Consider the following 24,303-nt stretch of genomic DNA (forward strand, 5'->3'; position numbering starts at 1 on the left):
TCAGCAACTTAAGAGACCTGTCTCAAAATAAAAAGTGGAAAGGGCTGGGGATGTGGCTCGGTGGTTAAGCACCCCTGGGTTCAATCCCTGGTACCAAAAAAGAAAGATGCCAACACCTGCCCAGACCTCATGCTCAGGAGGCTTCCCCTCCCCCCATCATCTGATTTTCACCCAGGTCCTTCCAGGCACAGAGGACAGGAGTAGTATCTTGTTTGTTTTGTTTCACAGATAAGGAAACTGGGCCCAGCGGGGTAAAGGCTCTCCCCAGCCCCTACTGGGGACAGGGAACAGCGGTGTCAATTACTGATGAGGACCTACTTACCACCAGCCTGTGCGGGGATCCCCGCCAGCCAGAGTCAGCCCTGCTGTCCTTTTCAAAGGTTTGAATCAGGAAGGGTCAGGGTGACGCCTGCTCTTTGCTCTACATCATCCTTCCCCCAATGCATCTGATAATGACACATCCTAAAGGTGCTCCTGCCCTCCTGTCACCTGTACCCATACCTTATTAGACCTCCTGCCACATCCACAGCCCCTGGAAAAGGCACACCCCCTGCCGATATCCTTGCACCATGGCATTCAGAAATTGGGACTGACTTTGGGCCAATGAGAATCTCCTTTCTGGCATTTGGACAATCCCTGGGAAGAGCCTGGCTTGGTGGCTCAAGCCCACTATAATCCCAGTGGCTCCGGAGGCAGAAGGATCACAGGTTCAAGGCCAGCCTCAGCAACTTAGTGAGGCATTAGCAACCTAGTGAGATCCTGGGGCTGGGGATGTGGCTCAGTGGTGCTTAAGTGCCCTGAAGTTCAATCCCCAGTACAAAAAAAAAAAAAAAAAATTCCTGGGAAGACAGAGGCAGTAGTCGCAGGACCCAAGAGATGCAGTAAGCTAGGGGGGAGAAGGGTGCAAGGACCCCAACCTCAGCTGCTGGCTGTGCTAGAAAGAGGCCCCTCTGCAGAGGAGGTTGGGCTGGTTTGCAGAGAGAAGCCAGGTGAGGAACACTGAGGCTCCGGGGTCCCTGGCATCCCAGCGGAGCTCAAACACAGCCCCTGGTGTGTTTGCTCTTCTTTTTGAGGGTTTTGTTATCAGCATATTCACACTCCCTGATTAAGGACCTGGGAGAATGCAGCCAGCTCAGCCTGGGACTCGTCTACAACCTGATCCCCAAATGTCAGTTCAGTGAGTCCTTTTTGGGGGTGGAGGGGAAGTTTCCAGGGTGCTTAACCATTGAGCCACATCCCCAGCCCTTTTTTGATATGTTATTTAGAGACAGGGTCTCGCTGAGCTGCTGAGGCTGGATTTTCAGTGAGTCCTTTCTAAGCACGTGCTGCATACATAGCTGCTTCCCAGGGCCTTGCCTCCTGTCTCCAGGGTTCCTCTGGGCTCTGTCCTGGCTACTCTTACACACTCCCCTCCTGGTGTTAGCTACCATCACTGTGCTGAAAGGACCCAACCTTCTCTCTCTCTCTCTCTCCAGCCCAGGGCTCTACCTTGAGCCTCAGACCTATGAATCAACCTGGATGCCCTACCCTATCCACACCCCCCAACTTTTGTGTGTGTGTGTGGTAATGGAGATTGAACTTAGAGATGCTCGCTCTACCACTGAGCTACATCCCAAGCACTTTTCTTTTTTCTTTTCTTTTTTTTTTTTTTGAGACAGGTTATCACTAAGTTGACCAGACTAGTGTCAAACTTGTAATCCCCCTGCCTCAGCCTCCTAAGTAGCCGGGATTGTAGGTTTGCAGCACCACACCTGGCCTACAGGCCCCCTGAATGCCACATAAGCAAAACCAAGTGCACCCCCTTGCCCCACTCTGCTCCTCTTGCTCTGTGGTTCTCCATCTCAGCCTGTGGTACCCTATTCCCTGAGTCACCCAGGTCAGACACTCAGCAGTGACTTGGGACTCCCTCTTCCTTCTGGTCCCTGACACTCCCAGCTCTCAACTGCCTTCTAGTATTCAAAAACTATTATCTGATTCAGCAAAGAATTCCCACATGTCACTGAGAAGTGAGCAAAGTTCTGACATGTGTAGTGCTGACTCTGAAAGATGTTTCGCTTTAATGAGTTTAATTTGCACCAAGGTGAGAAGCAGTTTAACGGTAGATTACTCCTCAGATTTAGAAGACAATAAATTTTACAGGGAAAAGAGATAGTGGGTTGGGATATAACTTCATTTGTCAAATCATAGCTGAACTGCACCCATAGACTAAAAAAACCACTGAGCATGATGGCCTATGACTGTAGTCCCAGCTACTTGGGAGGCTGAAGCAGAAGGACTGCTTGAGTCCAGGAAATGGAGACCAGCCTGGGAAACACAGCAAGACCTCATCACAAAATAATAATCATGATGATAATAATAATAATCCAAGAGGTTTACAAAACCATCCCATGAGAATCACCTAGCTAGCTGGGCATAGTGGTTCTCACCTATAACCCCAGCTACACAGGAGGCTGAGATGGGGGACACAGGTTTGAGGCCACACTGGGAAATTTAGGGAGACCTTGTCTCAATATAAAAAATAAAAAGAGCTGGGGAAATAACTCAGTAATACAGTACCCCTAGGTTCAATCCCCAGTACCCCCAAAAAGAGATAATCAATTGATTATATGGCATTTATAATGAATACTAAAGATGTTACTTTAATAGTATTATAAATGATGTGATAGATACACATCCTTTACATCAATAAAATCATAATTCCTGCACTCGTTATTTTGTAGACCTGGTTATCAAACATTTACCAGCATTCCACCCAACCTAGCAATGTACTCATATGGTCAGACATCTTTTAATTTTCTTATTTTGGTACTAGGGACTGAACTCAGGGGTGCTGTACCACTGAGTGTCCTAGCCCTTTTAATTTTTTTTATTTTGAGACAGTGTCTCACTAGGTTGCAGATGGTCTTGTTAAATAGCTGAAGCTGGCCTCTAACTAGCAATCTTCCTGCCTCAGCCTCCAGATTCGCTGGGATTACAGGCATGCATCAACGGTCAAGACGTTTTTTTGTGAAATTTGAAACAAAGCCAGGCTGGTTGGCACACGCCCCTCTGGAAAGTTGAGGCAGGAGAATCACAGGTTCCAAGCAATTGTTTAAGACCCTGTCTCAAAGTATAAAGGGCTGGGGATGTAGCTTAGTGGTGAAGCTACTCTGAGTTCAATTCCCAGTACACACACACACACACACACACACACACACACACACAGTACAAGAGGAAGAGGGGGAGAGGAGAGGAGAAAGGGAGGAGGAGGAGGAGAAATTTAAAAAACACGGTATTTCTGTGTTCTTTTCACTTAAAAGCAGTCTGCAAATGGTAGAATTCGACCACACAACATCTGTACCAGCCCCCAGGGAAAGCTCTTTGTCAAAAGAGGTAAAAATGGAGATGCTAATGAGGAGGAAGGCCAACTTGAGGGGAGAGGGGCAGAGCATGGAGTCCAGGAGTGGAGGGGTCAGGAAGAAGAAATTCCAGCCTGGAGACGGGGAAATTGTGCAAAAAGAAAACAGGAAGGGTTCAGCTGGGAGGGGGGCGTGAAGAGCCGAAAGCCGGGCAGGCAAGGGGCGAAGGCTGCGGGTCCCTCCCAGACCCGGACCACTCACCTTCTCGTAGTAGCGGATCTCATACTCCGTGCTGTTGGCCCCGGGGGCTCCAGCGGGAATGGGCTCCCGCCACGACAGGGACACACTCTGGGGCTCCACCCGGTCCCTGCGGATCTCATCCTCCTCCCAGGGTGCTGAAATTAAGTGAAGCGGGATTCTCCACCCAGATCCGCTGAAGTGGCGCAGGGTCTTGGGGGGCTGGAGGGCGGGGCGTGCGGGTGATGGGAGGAGCTAAGGGTGGCTGGTGGGCGGGGCGGTGGGTGGTGGGCGGGGCTAGGGAAGGAAGAGGGCAGAGTCCTGGGGCTGGAGACTCTCTTCACCACCTCCACCGCCTCTTGTGGGGAAGCACCAACCCTTCTGCCCTGGCCCACCCCACCACCCCAGCTCCCTCAGGGTGGGTGGCTCTAGTCCCCCAGGGGGTTTCTACACCTCCGATGGCTTGGAGACATAAGAAATCATTTAGAAGTAGGGGAGCAGCTATTTAACTAGTCCAAATGTCTGGTCAGTGGAACAAAACAAGCAACGAACTGGAAATGGAAGGAAATTAGCCCAACATAATAAAAGGCCTATATGAAAAGCCACAGTGAGCATCACACTTGGTGAAAGACTGGAGGCCTTCCCCCTGAGATGTGGAAAGAGGCAAGGAGACCCACACTTGCCACTTCTAGTCGCCATAATACTGACAGCTCTAGCCAGTATTATGGTGACCAGGAAAAAAAAAAAAAAGAATGAAAAAGGAAACTCCTGCCAGAGCTTATATAACATGGATGAACCTTGAGGACATCATGCTGCAATAAGCCTCTAACGAAAACACAAACCCTGAGGCTGCGGCTGGGGCTCAGCGGTAGAGCGCTTGCCCAGTATGTGTGAGGCCCTGGGTTCCATCCTCAGCACCACATATAAATAAATAAATAAAAATAAAATAAAGGTATTGTGTTCAACCCAACTAAAAAATAAGTTAAAAAAAACACTGTAGGATCACACTTTTAAAATATGAGATATTAAAATAGTCAAATTCTTTGAAACAGAAAGTAGAACTGTGCTTGCCAAGGGAAGGGGAGGAATGAGGTGAAAGAGGCGCTATCCAATAGATGTAGAGTTTCAGTTCTTCAAGATGAAAAAGTTCTAGAGAACTGTAGCACAGCAATGTACCCAGAATTAACAGTCCTATGCTGTACACTTAAAATTAGTTAAGGTGGTAACATTTTTGTTATGTGCTTTTTACCACAATAAAAAATATACAGATGTCCAGGTCACATCCCAAGTATTTTAGTCATAACATCTGTGGGGTGAGTCTCAGGCATTAGTATATAGATTTTGGGGGGTGATTGAGCCCAGGGATGCTTAACCACTGAGCCACATCTCCAGCCCTTTTTCTTTTTTATTTTAAAACAGGGTCTCACTAAGTTGCTTAGGGCCTCACTAAGTTGCTGAGGCTGGCCTGTAATTTGTGATCCTCCTGCCTCATCCCCCTGAGTTGCTGGGATTACAGGCATGCGCCACCACACCTGGTATAAGATTTTTAAAAGCTTTTTAGTGATTCCAATGTGCAGACAAGTTGGAGAACCACTAGTCTAGATAATGTCAGATGACTGGCACACAAACACACCATACACACATGTCACTGAGAGGCAAGGTCACGACTTTACTTGGGTGTATTTTGAGCCAGGCATGTCCAAGAGCAGAAGTTGGAAAGGCAGAGCAGTGATTGGTACAGGCTCAGAAGAGGTGTTGGGGAGGAATGGGGAGATTCAGGAGCCATCCAAGGTAACTGGCTAAAACTGCCCAGGGAAAATGCTCGAGAAGAGGAAGAGGTTTAGGAAATAAGCCCAAGAAACACATGTAAGAGACAGGCCAGGGCTGGGCCCAGCGGTGCATGCCTGTAATCCCAGAGACTCAGGAGGCTGAGGAAGTGCGACACGGTTTGAGGACAGCCTGGGCAATTTAGTGAAACCCTGTCTCAAAGTAAACAATAAAATAAAGGGCTGGGACGTAGTAGCTCAGTGTGTTCAATCCCTAGTACGGGGCGGGGGGGCGGGGGAGGAAGATACAGAAAGCATTGAAAATGCACAACGTCACTGTACACTCGTCTTGCAGCTGACTGCCAGAATGGGTGGACGGGGAGCGCATGGGGGTATTTTTACCTATGATAAAGCCAGTAGAACTAGAGTGAAATGTATAATTGTAGTGAACCCCAGGCTATGCTGCCTGCAGAGTGGTATTGCCTCCCATTCTAAAAATAACTTGAAAAATCCTTTATTCCTCCCCTCCAAGTGTCTGACCCTTAAAAAAAAAAAAGCAAGGTCTTTGTCAATGGGACAATGCGCAGCCATGACTCTATTGTACATCTGTTTTAGAGGAAAAGTGCTTTTCCCTGTCCCCCGGGAGCACCTCTCAGCCTGAATTCACTTGGAGATAGGGGCACAAGGTGAGAGGAGTGAAGAAGAGTCCCAGGAGGTGGCTTGGTCCTGTGTAGATACAGATGGGGACAGAGGGAGGCAGAGCCTAGAGATGTCGACTGTGAACTGCATTCATTAAGAGCATCCGATGGCTGGGATACAGAGGTGGGATATGCTTCCATTTCAGCACCTCAGAGATAAATTACACAAAAGCCTGATAAGCCTGAAAGCAAAACTAAAAACTGAGCCCGAGCGCTTGTTGGCCAGCTGAACATTAGCGATGAAATCCAGCCAGTGCCCAATAATAAATAAATAAATGCTGGCAATGTGGTTCAGTGGTAGAGCACTTAGCATGTGTGAGGCGCAGAGTTAGATCCCCAGCATTGCAAAAATCTTTAAAGATACCTACAAGGAAGAAAGTCATTTTATGCCTCTGGATGGAGAGGCTGTGATGTGAAGCCAACGTACCCCGCCCCCCCCCCCCCCCCCCGGGGGAGCAGGCCTGTGTGGGAAAGATGGCAGAATGGAAAGACAGAAAGAACCTGGCTCACCAAGCTCTAACACCAAGCTTCTGTGAGCTAAGAAATCCTTTTCAGTGAAGGCGGTTGGATTGAACTGTATTGTTATTTTCAGCTTTTAAAAAACTCAAACCAGGGCTGGGGTTGTGGCTCAGTGGTAGATCGCTCGCCTAGCATGTGTGAGGCCCTGGGTTCGATCCTCAGCACCACATACAAATAAATAAAATAAAAAATTAAAATTAAAAAACCTCAAACCAATCCATAGGGCAATTCACACATTCCCCGCAAACATCAGTTATCACCTCGTCCAAAAACAAATGACCAGGAAACATCATATGAAAAATATTTCTGAATAAGGGAACCCCAACATCATTCTGAAGACTGAGGAGGAGTCTGTCTTGAAAAGTGGTGCAGTGTGACAGAGGAATGAGTAAGGAGACAGCCTGGAATCTTCAAAATGAGAAGACACAGCCTCCACCCAACAGCGGAAGGCGGCCATAATGAGAAAGAAGGCAGACAGGAGGGAACCCCATGGGAAACCAAACCCGAGAATCTCAGAGGGAAACTGAACACACTAGCAAAACTGAAATGTTTAAGAGAAAATTCATCACCAATACTAGAGTGTTGATGAACCCACAAACAGAATGGAAAACCTAAACCTCTCAGTCTTCGGAACATCAAGTACAAAATAAGGAGAAAACAATAAAATAATATACTGAATTTTATATATATATATATATATATATATATATATGCATATATATATTTATATTTATATATAATTTATATATGTATGTGTATATATAGAGAGAATGTTACACTACAAAATAATACACATTGTTTTAAACTATCCATGAAATAGTTAACATTTATTAAAAAATTTTTAAATTTAAAAATATGGAATGTTTCACGAATTTCTGTATCATCCTTGCACAAGGGCCATGCTAATCTTCTCTGTATGGTTCCAATTTTAGTATATGTGCTGCCGAGGCGAGCACTAAAAAAATTTTTTTAAATTGTAGATGGACACAATACCTGTATTTTATTCATTTATTCATTTATTTTTTATGTAGTACTAGGGAACGAACCCAGTACCTCACACATGCAAGGCAAGCACTCTACCACTGAGCCACAACCCCAGCCCTAGTTAACATTTTTACCATATCTTACAATACAAAGAAAAACTCAATAGTTACTAAAAAATGTAAAAGGAGTAAAAATTATCCAATCATCTTTGTCTCACCATGGAACAGTAAAGTCAGAATTCCTCTGCCTGAGCTTTCCATGTTGTCCTGGTTCTTCCAAACAAAATTAAAATAAGTTTACTGGAAATGACAAAACATTTTCTAAAATAATTTAAACCAGACACAGAGGTGCACACCTGTAATCCCAGCAATTTGGGAGGCTGAGGCAGGAGGATTCCAAGTTCCAGGCCAGCTTCAGTAATATAGTGAGACCCTCAGTAACTCAGCAAGATTGTGTCTTGGGTGGGGAAGCAGGGGGTACTGAGAAAAGTAGCTTAGTGATAGAACACCCTGGGTTTGATCCCCAGTACCAAAAATTAAAATAATTAGAGTCAAAACCACAATATTAAAAGAAAACAGGTATAAAACATACATCATATTCATGACCTTGGATCAGGCAATAGTTTCTTAGAGATGACACCCAAAACACAAGCAAACAATTAAAAAAAATAGATAAACTACAAGCTTTTTGTGATTCAAAGGATACTCTCGGTTACATGAAAGACAATGCACAGCATGGGAGAAAATATTTGCAAGTCACATATTTGATAAGGGTTATATGTGTTGAATTTTGTCTCCCCAAAGAGGATATGTTGAAGTCTTGATCCCTGGGCCCTCAGAATATGTGACCTTACTTGGGAAACTCTACAGAGGTGAAGTTAAAATGAGGTCATTTAGGTGCTCTCTGACACAACAGGAGTTTTGGATGCAGAGACAGACATATATGGGCAAGATGCTGTGAGGACACTGAGTCCTGTGGACTGGATGATTGCTGGGTGACACCACAAGACAGAAGAACAAGGAAGTGTCCTCCCCTAGACCAGTAGAGAGAGCACGGCCCTGCCAACACTTTGATTCTGGACTCCTAGACTCCAGAGCTATGAGACAATTACAGACAATACACTTCTTTTTTGGGGGGTGGGAGTACCAGGGATTGAACTCAGGGGGACTCGACCACTGAGCCACATCCCCAGTCCTATTTTATATTTTTATTTACAAACAGGGTCTCACTGAGTTGCTTCACGCCTTGCTTTTGCTGAGGCTGGCTTTGAACTCATGACCTCCTGCCTTGGCTTCCCAAGTTGCTGGGATTACAGGTGTACGCCACCACCCCCAGCTGAAAATACACTGCTTTTGTCACCATAGCTTTTGTCACCTTGAGGTGTGTGTATATATTAACATGATGTATGTGTATAGACATATATATGAATATATTTCTCTCTACATGTTCATTCTTATAACCTCATGACAAAAAGAAAATATTCAGCTAGGTGTGGTGGCTCCTATAAAAGGGGGTTGGGGATGTGGCTCAATGGTTAAGCACCCCTGGGTTCAATCCCCAGAATAAAAAAAAAATTTAAAAAAAAGAGGCAGAGGAAATAGATTAAGAGCTAAAATGATAAAGAAATGTCAAGAGTCAAGATTTGAAAATCAGAAAATGGATGTACATCCTAATGCTTAGACATAGTCTTAAGAGATAAACTAGAGCCATCAGAAGTTCTAGTCAAAGCAATAACTGAAGACAACTTTTCCAGGAATTAAAAAAAAAAAAAAAAAAAAAAAGCTGTGCAGAAATGTTTAAAATGTTTACTGTATTCCAGCCAAACTCAATGAGAAGAAATCCATAGTGGTTAAATTTTAATTTTCGTCAGTAGGCTAAGGAATTATTCAAACATTGGTGTGCTACACATAAATACACCCAGTTACTTACAAAAGAATGAAAATAAATATAGCCTCAGACACCGTAAGGAGGGAAGTAGGGTCACAAACCCCTCACATGTCCTCAGATTGGAAAACTCAAAAACCATACCACTCATCCTTCTTGCAAAAGATACTTGAGAGATTACTTGAAAGTGTACATTTTCAGAGAGTCTGCGGGAGCAGTGTCAAGAATGTGCAAGGGGGTGGGCATGGTGGCACACCTGTAATCCCAGCTTCTTAGGAGGCTGAGGCAGGAGGATTGCAAGTTCGGGGCTAACCTCAGCAACATAGACCCTGTCGCTAATGAAACATAAATAAAAAGGGCTGGGGGTGTAGTACCCCCTGGGTTTGATCCCCAGTAGTAGGGGAAAGTGGAAGAGGGGCCAGGGGGAGAAAGGCAGGCAGGCAGACAGCAAGGAAAAAAGAATGATGGTGTAGTATAAAAGGTCTTCCTTTATTCGTCTCAATTCCAGACTCAGAGCTGGCTGACCTGTGGACTCTTCACCCTGCCTGCCCCCTCTGTTTCGGTGCCCTTTTCCAGGACCAAGAAAGAGACCAATGCAGCAAAGCCCTTTTGTAGACCCCAGGATGGAGGCAGTGGGGCACACCATCCCTGAGACAGAAGGAAGGGAAGAATGACTCTGCTTCCTACTGAAACTTTTGAAACGGGAAGGCAACGTCCCTTTTCCACGGGGAAATCAGAGGCAGACAAACTGCAGTGTTGGGTGGGACCCAGGCTTTCTGCGACGTGGTCAAGAGAAATGAGCACCCTCGGGCTCCCGCAGACTTGCGGAAACGCTCACATCCTCTTTGGCCCAAAGGCAGGGAGTCACCTGGGAACCTCATCGCTCCCTCAGGGACTTGGGGGACAGCGACCAAGCCCCGGTGGGCATCCCCGGGCTCGGGGGTTTTGTGGTCACTTGAGTCCTGGAGGGGTTCTGGGAGCTCGCACAGGCCGTGGTTGATTTGGGGTGGCTGCGGTGGGACGGCGGGGCCCCAGGGGGCGGGAGGGGCGGGTGTCCCGGGGGCGGGGCAGGTGCGGGCGCGCGGCGCGGCCTTACCCCCGGGCCCGGTGGAGACGGTGACCTGCGCGTAGGTGGCTCCCGCGGCGGCCGCCGGGCCCGAGACGCCGTTGAGCGCGGCCACGCGCACGGTGTAGCGCGCGCCGGGCCGCAGGTGGAGCAGCGTGGCGGCGCGCTCGCGCAGACCGGCCTGGCGCGGCACAAAGGCCACGCGCGGGCCGCAGGGCTCGCACGCGCCCGCCGGGCCCTCCCGGCCGCAGCGCAGGCACAGCAGCGAGTAGGTGACGTCGGAGCGGCCGCCCGAGTCCGCCGGCGGCAGCCAGCGCAGCCGCAGCGCCAGCGGAGAGCGGCTCAGGCTGTACTGCAAGTCCCGCGGCGCCGACGGCGGCCCTGGCGGCAGGGACAGCGCTCAGCGGGGCGACAGGAGGGACCCGCCGGCACGAGGCTCTGGCATCCCCAGTGGGGTCAGGCTCGGGGTCAGTGAGGGGAACGGCCTGGGGGAGCCGGGACAGGGCGTGGGAGCGGGGGCCGTCCGTAATGGGGTGGGAGGAGGTTGGTGCTGGCACAAGGATGGGGCGTGGGGATCGGGAAGAGAGGGCGCGAGGGTCGGGAGCCCCTCCAGGCTGGGGGAGCGTGAGCTGAGGGCGGGAGAGGGCACTCCCCCCTGTGTGGCCTTAACCGTCGGGAATCCTCACTTCTCCGCCTCTCCGGGTTCTTCCCATCCCAGACCCCGGTCTCTGTCCCCACCCCAGGCTTCCCTTCCTGCACTAGGCACCCCTGGTCGCTAGCTCCACATCCGCCCTCACGCCCCCACTGTGGAGCCCCTGTCACCACCATCTGGATCGAGCCGTTATTCACCGCCTCCAGAGCCCCCAACCCTCGCGATGCGGCCAGGAGGGACACTCACGGGTGCAGGAGGCCGAGGGCGGGTCGGTGGGCGAGCGCGCATAGTTGTCTTGGCACACGCAGAACGTGGAGGCGCTTTCCAGGGCCCGGCTGTGTTCCGGGCACGGCGAACAGAGCGGCCGCCTGGGGGACACCTTGTAAAACCCTGGGGGACAGGCTGCGGAGAGGGGCCGGTGAGCAGGGGGCTTCTCCACAACTCCCCGCCCCTTTCCTGCCTGAACCCTTCAGGGTGGGGTTTATACCCTTAAACTGTGATAGGGAAAGTCGGGGGACTCAGCTCCTCCAGCGTGAACAACCTAGTGTCACCTCTTAGTAAACACTCAGCATTTGCAGGGAGCGTTGACATATTTTACTTCCTCTAATTCATTTGATCCTAATGAAGGTGTGACTTCATCCCCATTTTGAAAAATAAGGAAACTGAGGTTCAGAGAAGTAAAATCAGTTGCCCAATGTCCCACAGCTAGTGCGATTCCAACCCACGCCCTCTTCCTCTAGAGCCCAGACTACATGACTCTAAGGTTCATTGGAAGAAACTTTGCAATCCTGATGCGAAGAGAGGAGCTCCAAAGGCTGGGCCCCAGTCACCCAGGGACAGACACATGCACACTCCCACTTATCAGCATTGACACACACGCACATTGTCAAAGCTCTTCTTCCCACCATGGTCCTTGGGAGTTAGTGTGTCATAAATCCCCAACTCACCCCCTGGGCTGCGCAGCGGAGGCAGGGTGGGAGGGAGAAGAGGACCCTGGAAAGTTTCCCGGCTCATGAGTCAAGCAGGTTTTAGTCTTGACACCTACTCAGTTACTTTGCTTCACCTCACAAAGCCCAGCTGCTAAAAGCACAGGCTTTTATATATGAACAACTGAGGTTTGTAGCTGAGTTGCACTACCTATTTGCTGTGTGGCCTTGAGCACAATGGTTGACCTCTCTGAGGCTTGTGTAGAATACCCACCTCAACAAAGCTGGTGGAGGATTAACTGAAATAAAACATGCAAAAGGCTTAGACCAGTATGGACTATTTTACACAATAATCATGGTAATTACTCTGTCTCCCTCACAGGCTTGAAGTGGAAAGTAATAAACACCCACTTTAAGGAATTTCCCACCAGCTGGGCCAGGAGAGAAGCAGAGGCTGCTGGCCCCTCCTGTCAGAACTTGGGTGGTCCTCCCCTTGTTCCCGGGCCCTGCCCTCTAGATTAACTGATGAGGGAAGATAGGTTGCTCTCCAGCTCCAAGAAGACAGAAAACAGCTGCAGGAATGCAGACTAGACCTGAGAAGAACTTTCTGGGAGAGAGGGGAGGGGCCTGAGGATTTCCACTGTTGGAGACGCTCAGATGTGGAAAGATCCATCTAGCACAGTGTAGGGAAGGGTCTCAGCAACCCAGGGGTCTTCAGAAGTCCCTGGGGCCAACCACCTTGTGGCTTAGGGTGGCGACTACCCAAACAGGGATCAGGAGGGCTGGGTTGCAGTGTTAGCTAGACCACTCCTCTCTGGCCGCAATCCATCAGTCAAGTGGGAATAATCATCTCAGCCTGCCCACCTGCCTTGTGAAATGAGCGTCGAGGTGAGGGCCTGGGGGACAACCTTGTTTGCAGGGTCTGGGACAGTAGGAGAGGACAATGACTGCCACTGGTCCCAGCAGAGCAGTGGGTTGTCTCTGCGCTGAGAGGCTCTGTTAGAGGTGTGTGTTGAAGAGCCCACTCAGAAGGGGATTCCCCGAGGCCAGCGCCATCACGGGCTTCCTGTGCCCTGCACAGCCTCAGAACATAACGGCTTGGTTGCCTTAGCTCCTCAAGGCCAGCGCCAGCCTGGATCAGCTCGCCTGGCCTGGCCCTCCAGCAGCATTTTTGGGGCAGCAGCAGCCAGACCCGTGGCTCATATGCCTCACAGTGGGGCACTCACCCCTCGGAAGCTGCCCTCAGGGACCATCTCCTGCAGTTAGAGGAATTCCCTGGACCTGGATGGACCACCTTTTTTTTTTTTTTTTTTTTTTAAGAGACCCTGTCTCTAAATAAAATGGGCTGGGGATTCTTATGAAGAGCTGGAATTGGCCTCCCTGTCGGTGCTCCCTTCCTGCCACCCATCACGGGCTTCCCGTGCCCTGCACAGCCTCAGAACATAACTGCTTGGTTGCCTTAGCTCCAGGCGAGTCCCACAGAGCGGAAGACACAGGCCATATGCCCTGGTTTTTCTCCCCAAGGGGAAACCCCACCTCTTTCATTAATTCCTCTAGTGGCTTGGAGAGGTGAACAGAGTCAGTCACTAGAGGGAGAAACAGGGGGAAAGAACAATAATTTAGCTCTATACCCTCTTTGAGATCCACCTACCCTTAGACAGGGGGCTGACTTAGCTGTAGAAGACTCTGGGAAGGCCTGAGCTTGCGGACTGTCCACCCGACCGCTTCCTTTCCTAAACTCTCCAGCAGCTCTCCACTGCCAGTCACCCTAGGATGCCAACCGCATCCCGCTCTTCTTTTCACACCTCTGGGTCTTGTCCTGCAGTGTTTTACACCCCTTTCCTCCTGGCAATCTAGTTCTATACTTCTCTAAAACCCAGTCCAAACAGCACCTCCTTCACTGGATCCCTAGCTCCCCATTCCCCAGGACAGAGGAAATGGTCTCAGCCCAAAGGAAGGCAGCCCCACACAAACCAGAGTGGAATTGGGTGTGTGTGTGTGTGTGTGTGTGTGTTTCCAGAGTGTGGATCAAAACCTCCTCCAGCCCTTGATCCGTTCATTCAACAAATGATTTTATCATCTACTATGAGCTAGACTCCAAAGACACAGCAATGAGCAGAATAGACAAAGATCCCAGTGCCTCCTTCCCACCTCACAGGAAGAGAGGCCATCAATTGGTAATTTCCTCAACATCTGGCCATCAAAACCCACAAACACCTCCATCTACACTCCTTTCCCCTCTCCTCCTTCATTCCAGTCCTAGAGGAGGGGATGAGCCACCTCCTGTTGAAGGCCAGCGCATCCATCTCCACTCTGGACCCCCCTTTCACCTCTTCAAAGACGACATTCCATCGGCCATCTCCCCTGCTGGTTTTCACAGGGCTCCTCTGCTGGCTTTTAAGAGGGTGGAGCAGAAAAGGTGGTCCATTCAGGTTCAGGGAATAAAAGCACTGACTGTAGAGGGTTTTCAAACAATCATAGAACTGACTAAAAGTTGGCCTCTCTTTTTATTAGCAGCATGTATCAGCAATTCTAACCCCCATCAGTAATCAACTACTCCTTCCCAGCTGGGTGCAGCTGTCACCCCTGTAATCCCAGCATCCCGGGAGGCTGAGGCAGGAGGATCTGAGTTCAAAGCCAGCCTCAGCAAATCAGTGAGACCTATCTCTAAATAAAATAGGCTGGGGGTGGATGTGGCTCAGTGGTTAAGCACCCCTGGGTTCAATCCCCATTGCCCCCCCAAAAAAAAAAAATCCTTCAATAAAAGCCCTTTCTCTGTGTTCAGATGAAAGGTACACTCACACCCTCTTTCAACCCAAGGTCTTCCTGAAGATGCTACCTCTTCTTCCCCTTCGAATCCACACTTCTAGATTCCCTGCTCCAGCCACTCAACGTCCTTCAATGTTGACCTATTACAACCTGGTGTCTCCACTGATCAGCTGAAGCTGCTCTTGCTAAGGCCACCAAGTGAATTGTCCAGCCCCCAGCTTCCCTAACTGCAAACTCATACCATGGGTGGTGCCCTCCTGAACCCCTCCCTCTCCTAGCTGTCCTCCAACCCACCTGTCCACCTCTCCTCCTCAGTCTTTTTTTGTGGACTGTTTTTTCTATCTTTCCTTAAACGTTGCTGTTCTCTGAGTCTCCCTTGTTGGCCCTGTTGCTTCTTACCCTGTAGTTCTCTCTAGTCTGTACCAACCGTACCCAGAGCCTCAAGTAGTATCTGATGCTGAGCTCCAGCTCCACGTTCTAGATACTTCCACTGGGACACACCTGTCCATCTGTATTCTGGGTTCTGTACCCAGTGCATGATCCCTCTGTCCATTCAACCTCCAGCAGCATACAAGTCAAAAGGGGGGCCTACCCTCCTGGATCACATGATCACTAAGTGCTTTGGGTGCTCTCTCCTGATCACCCCCATTCTCATGGCTCAAAGATGTCTGCTACCTCCTTGGTTCAGAGCTCACCTTCTTTCTCCAAAACTATTGCACAATTTTCCTTATGTCTAGCCTCTAATCCTTCCCTCTCCAACCGCTATTGCAGCTCAAATGATCTTTCGAAATACAAATCTGAACATGTTGGATCCCTCCTCACTGGTCTAAACATAAAGCACAAGCTGTTTGTCTAATATTCATGGCCCCTTCGTGATTTGCCCCAGCCCTTCTCCAGCCTGATCACTCCTCATACCCCACATCCATGTCCTGGTTCTAGTCACACAGGCTACCTATTTACACCAATATGCTATGTTCCTTCCTGCTGCCATGCTTTTATATGCAATCCCTAAGCGCACAGTGGTCTCAGCTGCCTGGAATAAAGACCTTTTCATTTTCTCTGGGAAACCCTCTCCATCCTTAGAAGTGTTTTCCCTTCTCCATGCTTGCTCAGCTCTCTGTTAGTATCTATCACACCCTATGATAACCACTTGTTAACTCAATGCATTTTCACAGAGCACCTGCCATATGCCATATCCTGCTATGGATGATGGGGCTGCTGAGACTAAGACCCAGTGTCTGAGTGCAAGAAGTTCTTAAATCTAACTAGGCGTGGTGGTGCTTGCCTGTAATCCCAGCAGATCAGGAGGCTGAGGCAGGAGGATCATGAATTCCAAGCCAGCCTCAGCAACTTAGAAAGGCTCTAAGCAGGTTGGTAAGACCCCATTTTAAAATAAAATAGAAAAAGGGTTTGGGATGTGGCTCAGTGGCTAAGCACCCCTGGGTTCAATCCCCAGTAAAAAAAAAAAAAATCTTAATCTAGTGGTGGAAATACAATACACACAAGTAGATTACTGTAGACCATGGGGTAAGTACAGAAGGTTGCACTGAGTACTGGAGAGCACTAAACTGGATCCTAAGCCTATCTGGAGAGCTCAGGAAGGGGTCTTGCCTCTGGGTCTCATACAACTTCCCCAGGGAATACATAGTGGTATTCATCTATACACATCTAAGACCTGAATAAATGCAGCCAGTATGTCCTCATCTCATACTGAGTGGGTGATTGAACAAAGAAATAAGAACAAGTTCAGTTATTTCCTCCTCTGTCTTCTCATTATCCTGTGTATCTCTCTCTTATATCATCTATCACCCTCTTTTGATTTTTAGTCTTTGACTCTCTCCATGTGGTTGTGAGCTTCTCAAGAGCTGGAACTGTCTGATTCATTTATGTTGCCCTGGCACCCAAAAAAGGACCTGCTTTAGAAAATGCATCCCTTGATCTTCCTACATTAAAGGCATACATTCATAGCCCTGTCTTTAACACCCACTCCCCATTTCCAAAGAGAGAGAGAGGAGAGGTCTGTGCCTAATTCCCCACAGACTTGAGAACCCAGCAAAAAAAAAAAAAAATCATGGTGGATCTCCCCCCAGAAGACACAATGAGTGTGGTGCAGAGAGTTAACAGGGACTTTCCCAGTCCTAGTGCAAACTTGCTCCACTCTCTCTTGAACTCACAAGTCCCCCCTCCAGCCTCTGACTGGTCAGTGACCCCAGGAGAACTCATACAGTGCTGGCTCAAAGTTTGGGCTGCTGTAGATTTCTTTCTTATGCACAGCAGAGGTAACATGGTATAGTTATAAAGAGCTGGACAAACCTGAATTCAAATCCTGACTTCCCATTTCCTAATTTTGCAACTTTGAGTCTGTTTCCTACCCATAAGGTAGGGATAATGATGACTGAGTTAGTTGCTGGGCAAATAAATGAGAAGGCCTGAATGAAGTGCTTATCCTAGTGCCTGAAATATAGATTCCTAAAGCTTCCTTATATGGAGTCCAATTCACCTCTTAGGAACTTCAATCCTTGGCCCCGACTGAACCCGCTAGAAGTTCCACAAAAGGTCAGAACTCCCAGTTCCAAAGCCCATGGCTTCTCCACTCCCTCTCCTGATTCTTTCATCTAGGACACACACTCTCCCAATTGCCACCTGCGCTCTGTCCTCCCACCTCGCACTTCCCATCCTCTGGATACCTTCGCAGATGTCACCACGTTCCTGGAATCCCGCACTGCAGCTGCAGCGGCCCACCGGCACCAGCCACTCGCCATCCGCGCCGCAGTGCATGCGCGGAGGGCTGCCGGGCTCCCCTTCCGAGTGTGCCACGCACGTTCCAGCCACTTCTACCAGAGTGGAGAAGGCGCTCTCCGCCGCGGTGGCTGGGAACGCCGCCAGGCCCAGCACGGTGGCGCGGCACTGCTTGTAGTAGACGCGCACAGAGACCAGCGCCACGCATGCGCCCACGTCCTGGAAGGCCAGGTGGAAACCCTGCCGACTAAGCGGGCCGATCTCACGCACCTCTGTGTTCAGCTTCATCTTGCGCTCGCCCAGGTCGCCCTGCGTGAAGCTCTCGTCCGCTGCGATCGTGTCAATCTTGCGGGGTCGGCTACCTCCTAAGCGGGGACGCCCGCGGCCCAGGTCTGCCTCGGTTTCCAGGTAGTAGACATTGAAGGTCTCCTTGCAAGTGCCTGAGGCGCCAGGGATACTGCTGCAGTCGCGCAGTGTGAACTGCAGTTCCACGAAGATGCGCTGCCCTCGACCTCGGCTGATCCAACCAGTCTGCAACCAGTTGTCCTGGTTGGGCTCCAGCACGTTGCACACTTGGTATGTGCGAATGGGACGGTCATGTTCGTCCACGCCGCTGATTTCCTCCCACTGGGGCAAGAGTAAAGAAGAGAACAGCTCAGTGCCAAGGTGCTCCTAGGAAGTCAAACACTGACTCTGGCTGAAAACTTCATTTGCATCATTTTATCATTTTCTGCCTCCCCTCCCACTAGCGCACACACTCCTAAAATTATAAAATGCAAGTCATGCACACCTGTAATCCCAGCAACTCGGGAGGGGCACAAGTTCAAGGCCAGCCTCAGCAAATTAGTGAGGACCCTGATCCAAATTTAAAAATTAAAAGGACTGGGGATGTAGCTCAGTGGTAGGGCACCCCTGGGTTCAATCCCAAGTTTGGTGTGGAGGTGGGGGAGTGGAGGGGAAATCTGGGCCTGCAAATCACAGTGATTCGAGAAACTGAGGCAGGCGGATGGCAATTTCAAGGACAGTGTGCACAAGTTAGTGCTACCCATTCTCAAAAAATGAAAAGGGTGGGCTAGGATTATGGCTCATAGGTAGAGCGCTCACCTAACATGTGCAAAGCCCTGGGTTCGATCCTCAGCACCACATAAAAATGAATAAATAAAACAAAGGTATTGTGTCAAACTACAACTCAAAACAATAAAAAAGGGGAGGGCTAGGGATAAAGTGTCCATGGATTTAATCCCCAGTACCACAATAAATAAATACATAAATAAAACCTGGTTTCTCTGTGTACCTACTTTCCTTCTTGCTAACTGGCACTACAGCATTGTAGAATTCAAAATTCCCTTTCAGGCAAAGTAGTAGAAGTCCAAAGTGATTCCAAAAAATCCCAAAAGGGCTCTAAGGAGCTCATGAACAAGGGAAAGAAGGGTGAGGCCTGGTATGCACTGTCAGGGAGAACTATGGGATTTCAAGACCCATGGAGTCCAAGAGTTTATTCATTTTTTTTCATTCAATGGTGGTACAAAGCAGCCCAAAGTGGAAGGGCAGTGGGTAGTGGGTAGGAGAAGGAAGAAGAAGTAAAATAATACATAAATAAATAAATAACATTGGCTGAAGCTATAACTCAGAGATAGAGTTCTTGCCTAGCATGTGCAAGTCTCTGGGTTCAATTCCCTGCACCAAAACAAACAAATAATGGAGCACTTCACAAATCTGCATGTCATTCTTAGGCTGTGCTAATTTCTGCATTGTTCTGCATTTTAGTATATATTCAATTGAAATAAACAACAATCCTTATTGTTATTGGTGAGGAATCTGAAATTCCAGAAGGAGAGCAATGACTCGGTATGCACATTGAATTAGTGGCAGAGCTAAGAATGGTATCTGCAGTGTCTTGACTCTACATCCAGTGCCCTTTCCACTACACCAAACTCTATTGCCTCCCACAGTACTCCACCCCAAGTTCCCAAGCCCTCTTTTAGGACTCCAAGTCTTGCTTTCTGTCAATCAGCAACACTCTTTGCAGGATCTACTATGTACAAGCACACTCCAGCATTAACTCCATCCATTTGTCATATTTCTGTTCTTAGACATAGTCCTTCTTTTCTTTTCTTTTCTTTCTTTCTTTCTTTCTTTCTTTCTTTCTTTCTTCTTTCTTTCTATTTATTTGTCTAACTAACTGAAGACAACATTTTCTAATAGGCCTCTTTGGTTTGACACCAGGGCAACTGGAGATCTCACAGGTTTGAGTGTGTTTTGATCTGAGGTGACCATGGGGAGGTAAAGACATTGAAGGATCTCTGAGACAGGGAAGGACAGTTTTACACCTACCCCATTACTTGGCAGTGAGGTCCAGCCCAGTTCAGCCTGGGAGGCTTTGGAATCCAGGAGGATGACTAAGGAGAGGGGAGAAGAGAGATGTGAGAAAGTCAGAAGGTCAGTATACAAGGAGGGTGGGATGGGATCCTTTGCTGAATTCACTGTAAATTTGCTAACTGAGGGATAGAGAATGTGGCAAAGGATACAAAGAAATGTTTCCCACTCCATACTTCCTCAGAAATGGAGTTATGAGTACCACAAATCCAGAGATAGGTAGCCACAATGATTAGAGAAGGAGTTCATATTAGTTTCCTGGGGTTGCTGAAACAAATTGCCACAAATCTGGTGGCTTTAAACGACACAATTTTATGCTTGTCACAGTGATGCACACCTGAATCCCAGTGGCTTGGGAGGCTAAGGCAGGAGGATTGCGAGTTCAAAGCCAGCCTCAGCAACAGCGAGGTGCTAAGCAATTCAGTGAGACCCTGTCTCTAAATAAAATACAAAATAGGGGTGGGGATGTGTCTCAGTGGTCAAGTGCCTCTGAGTTCAATCCCTGGTAGCCACCCCACCCCCACCCCCCAAAAAGCCAGAATTTTATTTCTTGTACGGTTCTGGAAGTCAGATGCCTGATCTCAGTTCCACTAGTCTGAAGTCAGGTATCATCAGTAGGACTGATTTCTTTGGAGACTCTGAGAGGAGAGTCCATTTTCTTGCCTTCTTCAGCTTCTAGTGACCACCTGTATTCCTTGGCTCATGATCCCCTCCTTCACCTTCTGAGTGCCTCACTTCAATCTCAGCTTCTGCCATCACATCACCTTCTTTCCGACAGACTCCTCTTGCATCCCTCACATAAGGGCCATCGTGATTATATTGGATCCATCCAAATAATCCAGAATAATCTATCCATCACAAAATCCTTAATTATATCTGCAAAGCCCCTTTTGGCCACTTAAGGTAAGATTAACAGGTTCTGAGGATTGGGACATAGACATTTTTGGAGAAGGGGTGTCATTTTTCAGCTTTCCACAGATTCCTTAGAGAATTCTCTAGAGTTGGCTCTCAAATTGGGGATGGGGAGCCCGTGACACTCCCCAGTCTTCCCAGGTTCCCTAAATTACAGTTAAGTGTCAATTAGAGGGAGAAAAGGAATGTAGCAGGGGATTCCTGTGTATACCCCCCAAATTCAGATTCAGGGGCTTTTCTAAAGTCATGTACGCAGGCAGAGAGGAGACTTAGCCTTTTCATTTGACTCCCAGGATCTCCAGAGAAAATGGAGTGGAGAGACCTTACTAACCACAAGAGGAATAAAAATCTCTCATTTCCTCAGTCAGCTCCTTTCCCAGGGCTGTCACCTATATACTATGTTTGAAAGAATGTCAGGGTGTTTCATGTATGATCCATGGCTCCTCCTGCACCAGAGAAGCTTGGAGCCACTTTATTCCCCGGGAGGTGTCAGATCAGCAGTCTGCATCCTCTCAGCACTGGTCACAGAAAAGCACTGGTTTGGACAGCAGAGCCAGCAACCCAGACACTGGAAGCCAGGCTATCCCCAAATCTCGGAAGATTACTCATATGGAGCTTAAGGAAGGGGGTGGGCCGCCAAGGTGAGAGCGTCTAAGAGGGGTTGGCTCCAGAGGCGTCAGCGACAGTGGGCAGGACCGCCAACAGCGTGCTGATTTCACACAACTGACAGCACATAGAAATTGCATACTGGAAGGCATCTGCTATCCGGCGCCAGGACCAACCCTGCAAGTCAGCGCCTGATTCCAGCTCCTCAGGATTCTGCACCTGCATATGACGCCAACTGAGCATACAGCTCCCCTAAATGCAGAGACAGAAGCAAGACGCGGGCTCTGATACAGCGGATCGCCCCAAACCCGGCAACCGAGACCGCGGCTTACACTATGCTCCAGATTCAGCACTGCGGACAGTTCCACGGTCGGCACTTCGCGACCCTGCAACCAGCGTTCCACCTCCTGTTGGCCAGTTGGCCATACAGTGGTTTCCTGGCCTCCACTATGCGGGCTACATTCCATCTCCTCACCCTCGGATCTCACCTCCGCACATCCTCGTCTCCTCCGCTCTCTGCATCTCCCCGCCCCCACACCTCCCACCTCCAATCACTCAGCCTGTCCGTCTCACTGGCCCCTTAACCGCCGCCTCTGGCTCCCGCGGTTTCTGGTCTCCTTCTTCCCCAGCTTCTTGGGTCTCCAGCCCTCAAACTCCTCAACGCCCCTCTCTTCCCTATTGCTTAGCAGCCTCTCGCTCGCTCGCGCTCGCTCGCTCTGTGCCACCCGCTGCCCGCTTGCTTCAAACACCAATATAGACTCTAGTCTCTCCAATGACTCCTTCCCTAGCATTCCAGCACCCCAGCACCCTATCTTTTGGCATTCCAGACTCTGAGCACAGCCACCAGTCTCCTTACCTTCCTCGGCAGTCCCGGGCCGTCCGGGTCCCAAAAGCAGCGCGAGACAGAGCGGTATCAGGCAGACTAACAGGCGCAGCGGGTGTGGACCAGCGCCAGTCTCCATGGTCCGCAGACCGAGCTGTCAGTGCCGCGGCGGCTCAAGCCGCGCCAGCCCAGCACCGCTGAGCAGTGCCCCCAGACCCCAGCGCGGGCTGGAGGCGGGGTCTCGCCGGTCACCATCATCCATGGGGACCAATCACTAGGCATCGCCGCGGGAGGTCCACCAATCCCTGCCAACAGAGGGTGGGAAGGTGGAGTTTTATAGGCTAGGGGCGGAACACCCAACTGGAATGGGAAAGGAAGGGGTCCCGCAGATCTCCAAACCATGGGGGTGGGGCAGCGCTGAGCGCTGGCTCGTTTTCTAGGGAGAAGAGGACCTGGCGTCGGTGGCCCAGGGCGCTAAACCTTAGCCCCTCAACCCTGAGAAGTAGGCAATGTGGGCGTGGCTTAAGGAGGGGCGGCACGCGGGGAAGCGGTGACACTTGCAGCCTCTTAACTAGCCTGGAAGCTCCCTTGGTCCCAAGACTTGCAGGGGGTTTCGAAGCCTGACCCCAAGCTCTGGGGAGCTCTTCGATCTCCAAACCCCTTGCCTGTTTCTGCGTCTGCGGCTCTCGGCGTTTCATGTCTCGACCCCTCCCCTCTTCTCCCCGCCCTCATCAGACACACACCGAGGCAGGAGGGAGGGGCCGAGCCCGACCCCAGGAGCTGCTGGAGAAAACGGAGCCAAATGGGAGACAGGTCCCACCCTACCAGCAGCGCTTCTGAGGCTGGGAAACCATGTGGACACCAGGATGGGGGCCGCGGTAGATTTTGCATGAATGACTGGTTCCTCAGATTCTTGCTCCTGCTGGCTGTCAAGACACAAGTAGCACATTCCACCACCTCGCTGTCCTTAGGCTGGGGTTCCCCTCTGAGCACCCCACTCCGCCCACCCTAGGAGACCGGTGAGGAGCGCAGTGGCGGGGAATCCGAGGCAGCTGCGAGAGAGGCGGAGCAATTTTCTCAGAGTTCAGCCGGTGCTGAAGAAGCCGCAAGAAAACGTGGAACACGACCTCTATTTAGTGAAGGTCATTTATGTGCAAGCTGAGGGTTTAACCGTTTGGTGGTGGGAAGAGCTGCGGCTCTCTAGCATGAGGGAGGCGGCGGCTCTTGAGCTTCACCATCTGAGCTGAACTCGAGGGGAGAAAACTCCACCCGCCTCATTGCTTCTTCAAGCTCTTTACTTGGGGGACCCACCCCCTCTCTCCCTTTGGACGGTATATTAGCTCGAGCCTCCTCAAGAGTGAGGGTGGGTCCTGCATTTACTTGGCCTGTGTGGTCTGAGTGTCTCTGCATTCTGCATGAAATGTACTTCTCACCCCTCCAACCGACAATTATTGGGCGCCATGCTCTGTGCCGAGTATACCTGAGTGAATCACCCAGTCTCTGCCACAGTCGGTACCTCTTTGAGCATCCAGTGTAATGAGAGTTCCTAGCATAGTAGATCACTGGTCACTTACAAGCTGCTTTCAAGTGCCATTTGTGTGTGTGTGTGTGTGTGTGCGCGCGCGCGCGCTGTGCACACACCCACTTACTCACATACGTATCATATAGTAGCAAGAAGAGGAGTGGGTGATGGAATTAGTATCTTTTTTCTGCTGAAAAGAAAGAGAGGCTGGGGCTCGGACGCCGCATGAGACTGAAGCCCACCGAAGAAGCAGAAGGAGGTGTGGCTTCGGTCCGGTTCCTGGATGCAGGCGGGGTCTCTGAAATAAGATCTACCTGAAGAAGAGTTAATACCTCCCCACCTCCTTCCTATCTCCATTCTCCTCACGCTCCATTGTCCCCTCCCCCTTCCTCAGCGCTGGGAGATTGTATTTTTAGAAGCGGCTTAGAGACCCAGGACTCCTTTCATTTCAGAATGAGTCCTCACTCCATCACCCCTCACCCCTCC

General features: G+C 49.8%; 1 protein-coding gene and 1 non-coding gene across 2 annotated transcripts in view; both read right to left on the reverse strand.

The window, feature by feature from the left end:
• The window catches only part of Epha10 (EPH receptor A10), a 36,854-nt gene extending 14,420 nt beyond the window's left edge, over nucleotides 1-22,434 (reverse strand). The window contains exons 1-6 of the mRNA XM_027937370.2: nucleotides 22,329-22,434; nucleotides 19,913-19,977; nucleotides 17,527-18,205; nucleotides 11,391-11,546; nucleotides 10,523-10,873; nucleotides 3,600-3,733 (exon numbers count right to left, since the gene is read on the reverse strand). Coding sequence (XP_027793171.2) covers nucleotides 3,600-3,733; nucleotides 10,523-10,873; nucleotides 11,391-11,546; nucleotides 17,527-18,205; nucleotides 19,913-19,977; nucleotides 22,329-22,434 — 1,491 coding nt within the window. The remainder of the gene's footprint in view (nucleotides 1-3,599; nucleotides 3,734-10,522; nucleotides 10,874-11,390; nucleotides 11,547-17,526; nucleotides 18,206-19,912; nucleotides 19,978-22,328) is intronic.
• Nucleotides 7,408-7,514, reverse strand: LOC114094539 (U6 spliceosomal RNA). Its single transcript, XR_003583051.1, has one exon. It is a non-coding gene; the product is annotated as a U6 spliceosomal RNA (small nuclear RNA).
• Nucleotides 22,435-24,303: the final 1,869 nt, after the last annotated feature.

Source organism: Marmota flaviventris, chromosome 10 (assembly GCF_047511675.1).
Source record: "Marmota flaviventris isolate mMarFla1 chromosome 10, mMarFla1.hap1, whole genome shotgun sequence".
NCBI classification, from domain to species: Eukaryota; Metazoa; Chordata; class Mammalia; order Rodentia; family Sciuridae; genus Marmota; species Marmota flaviventris.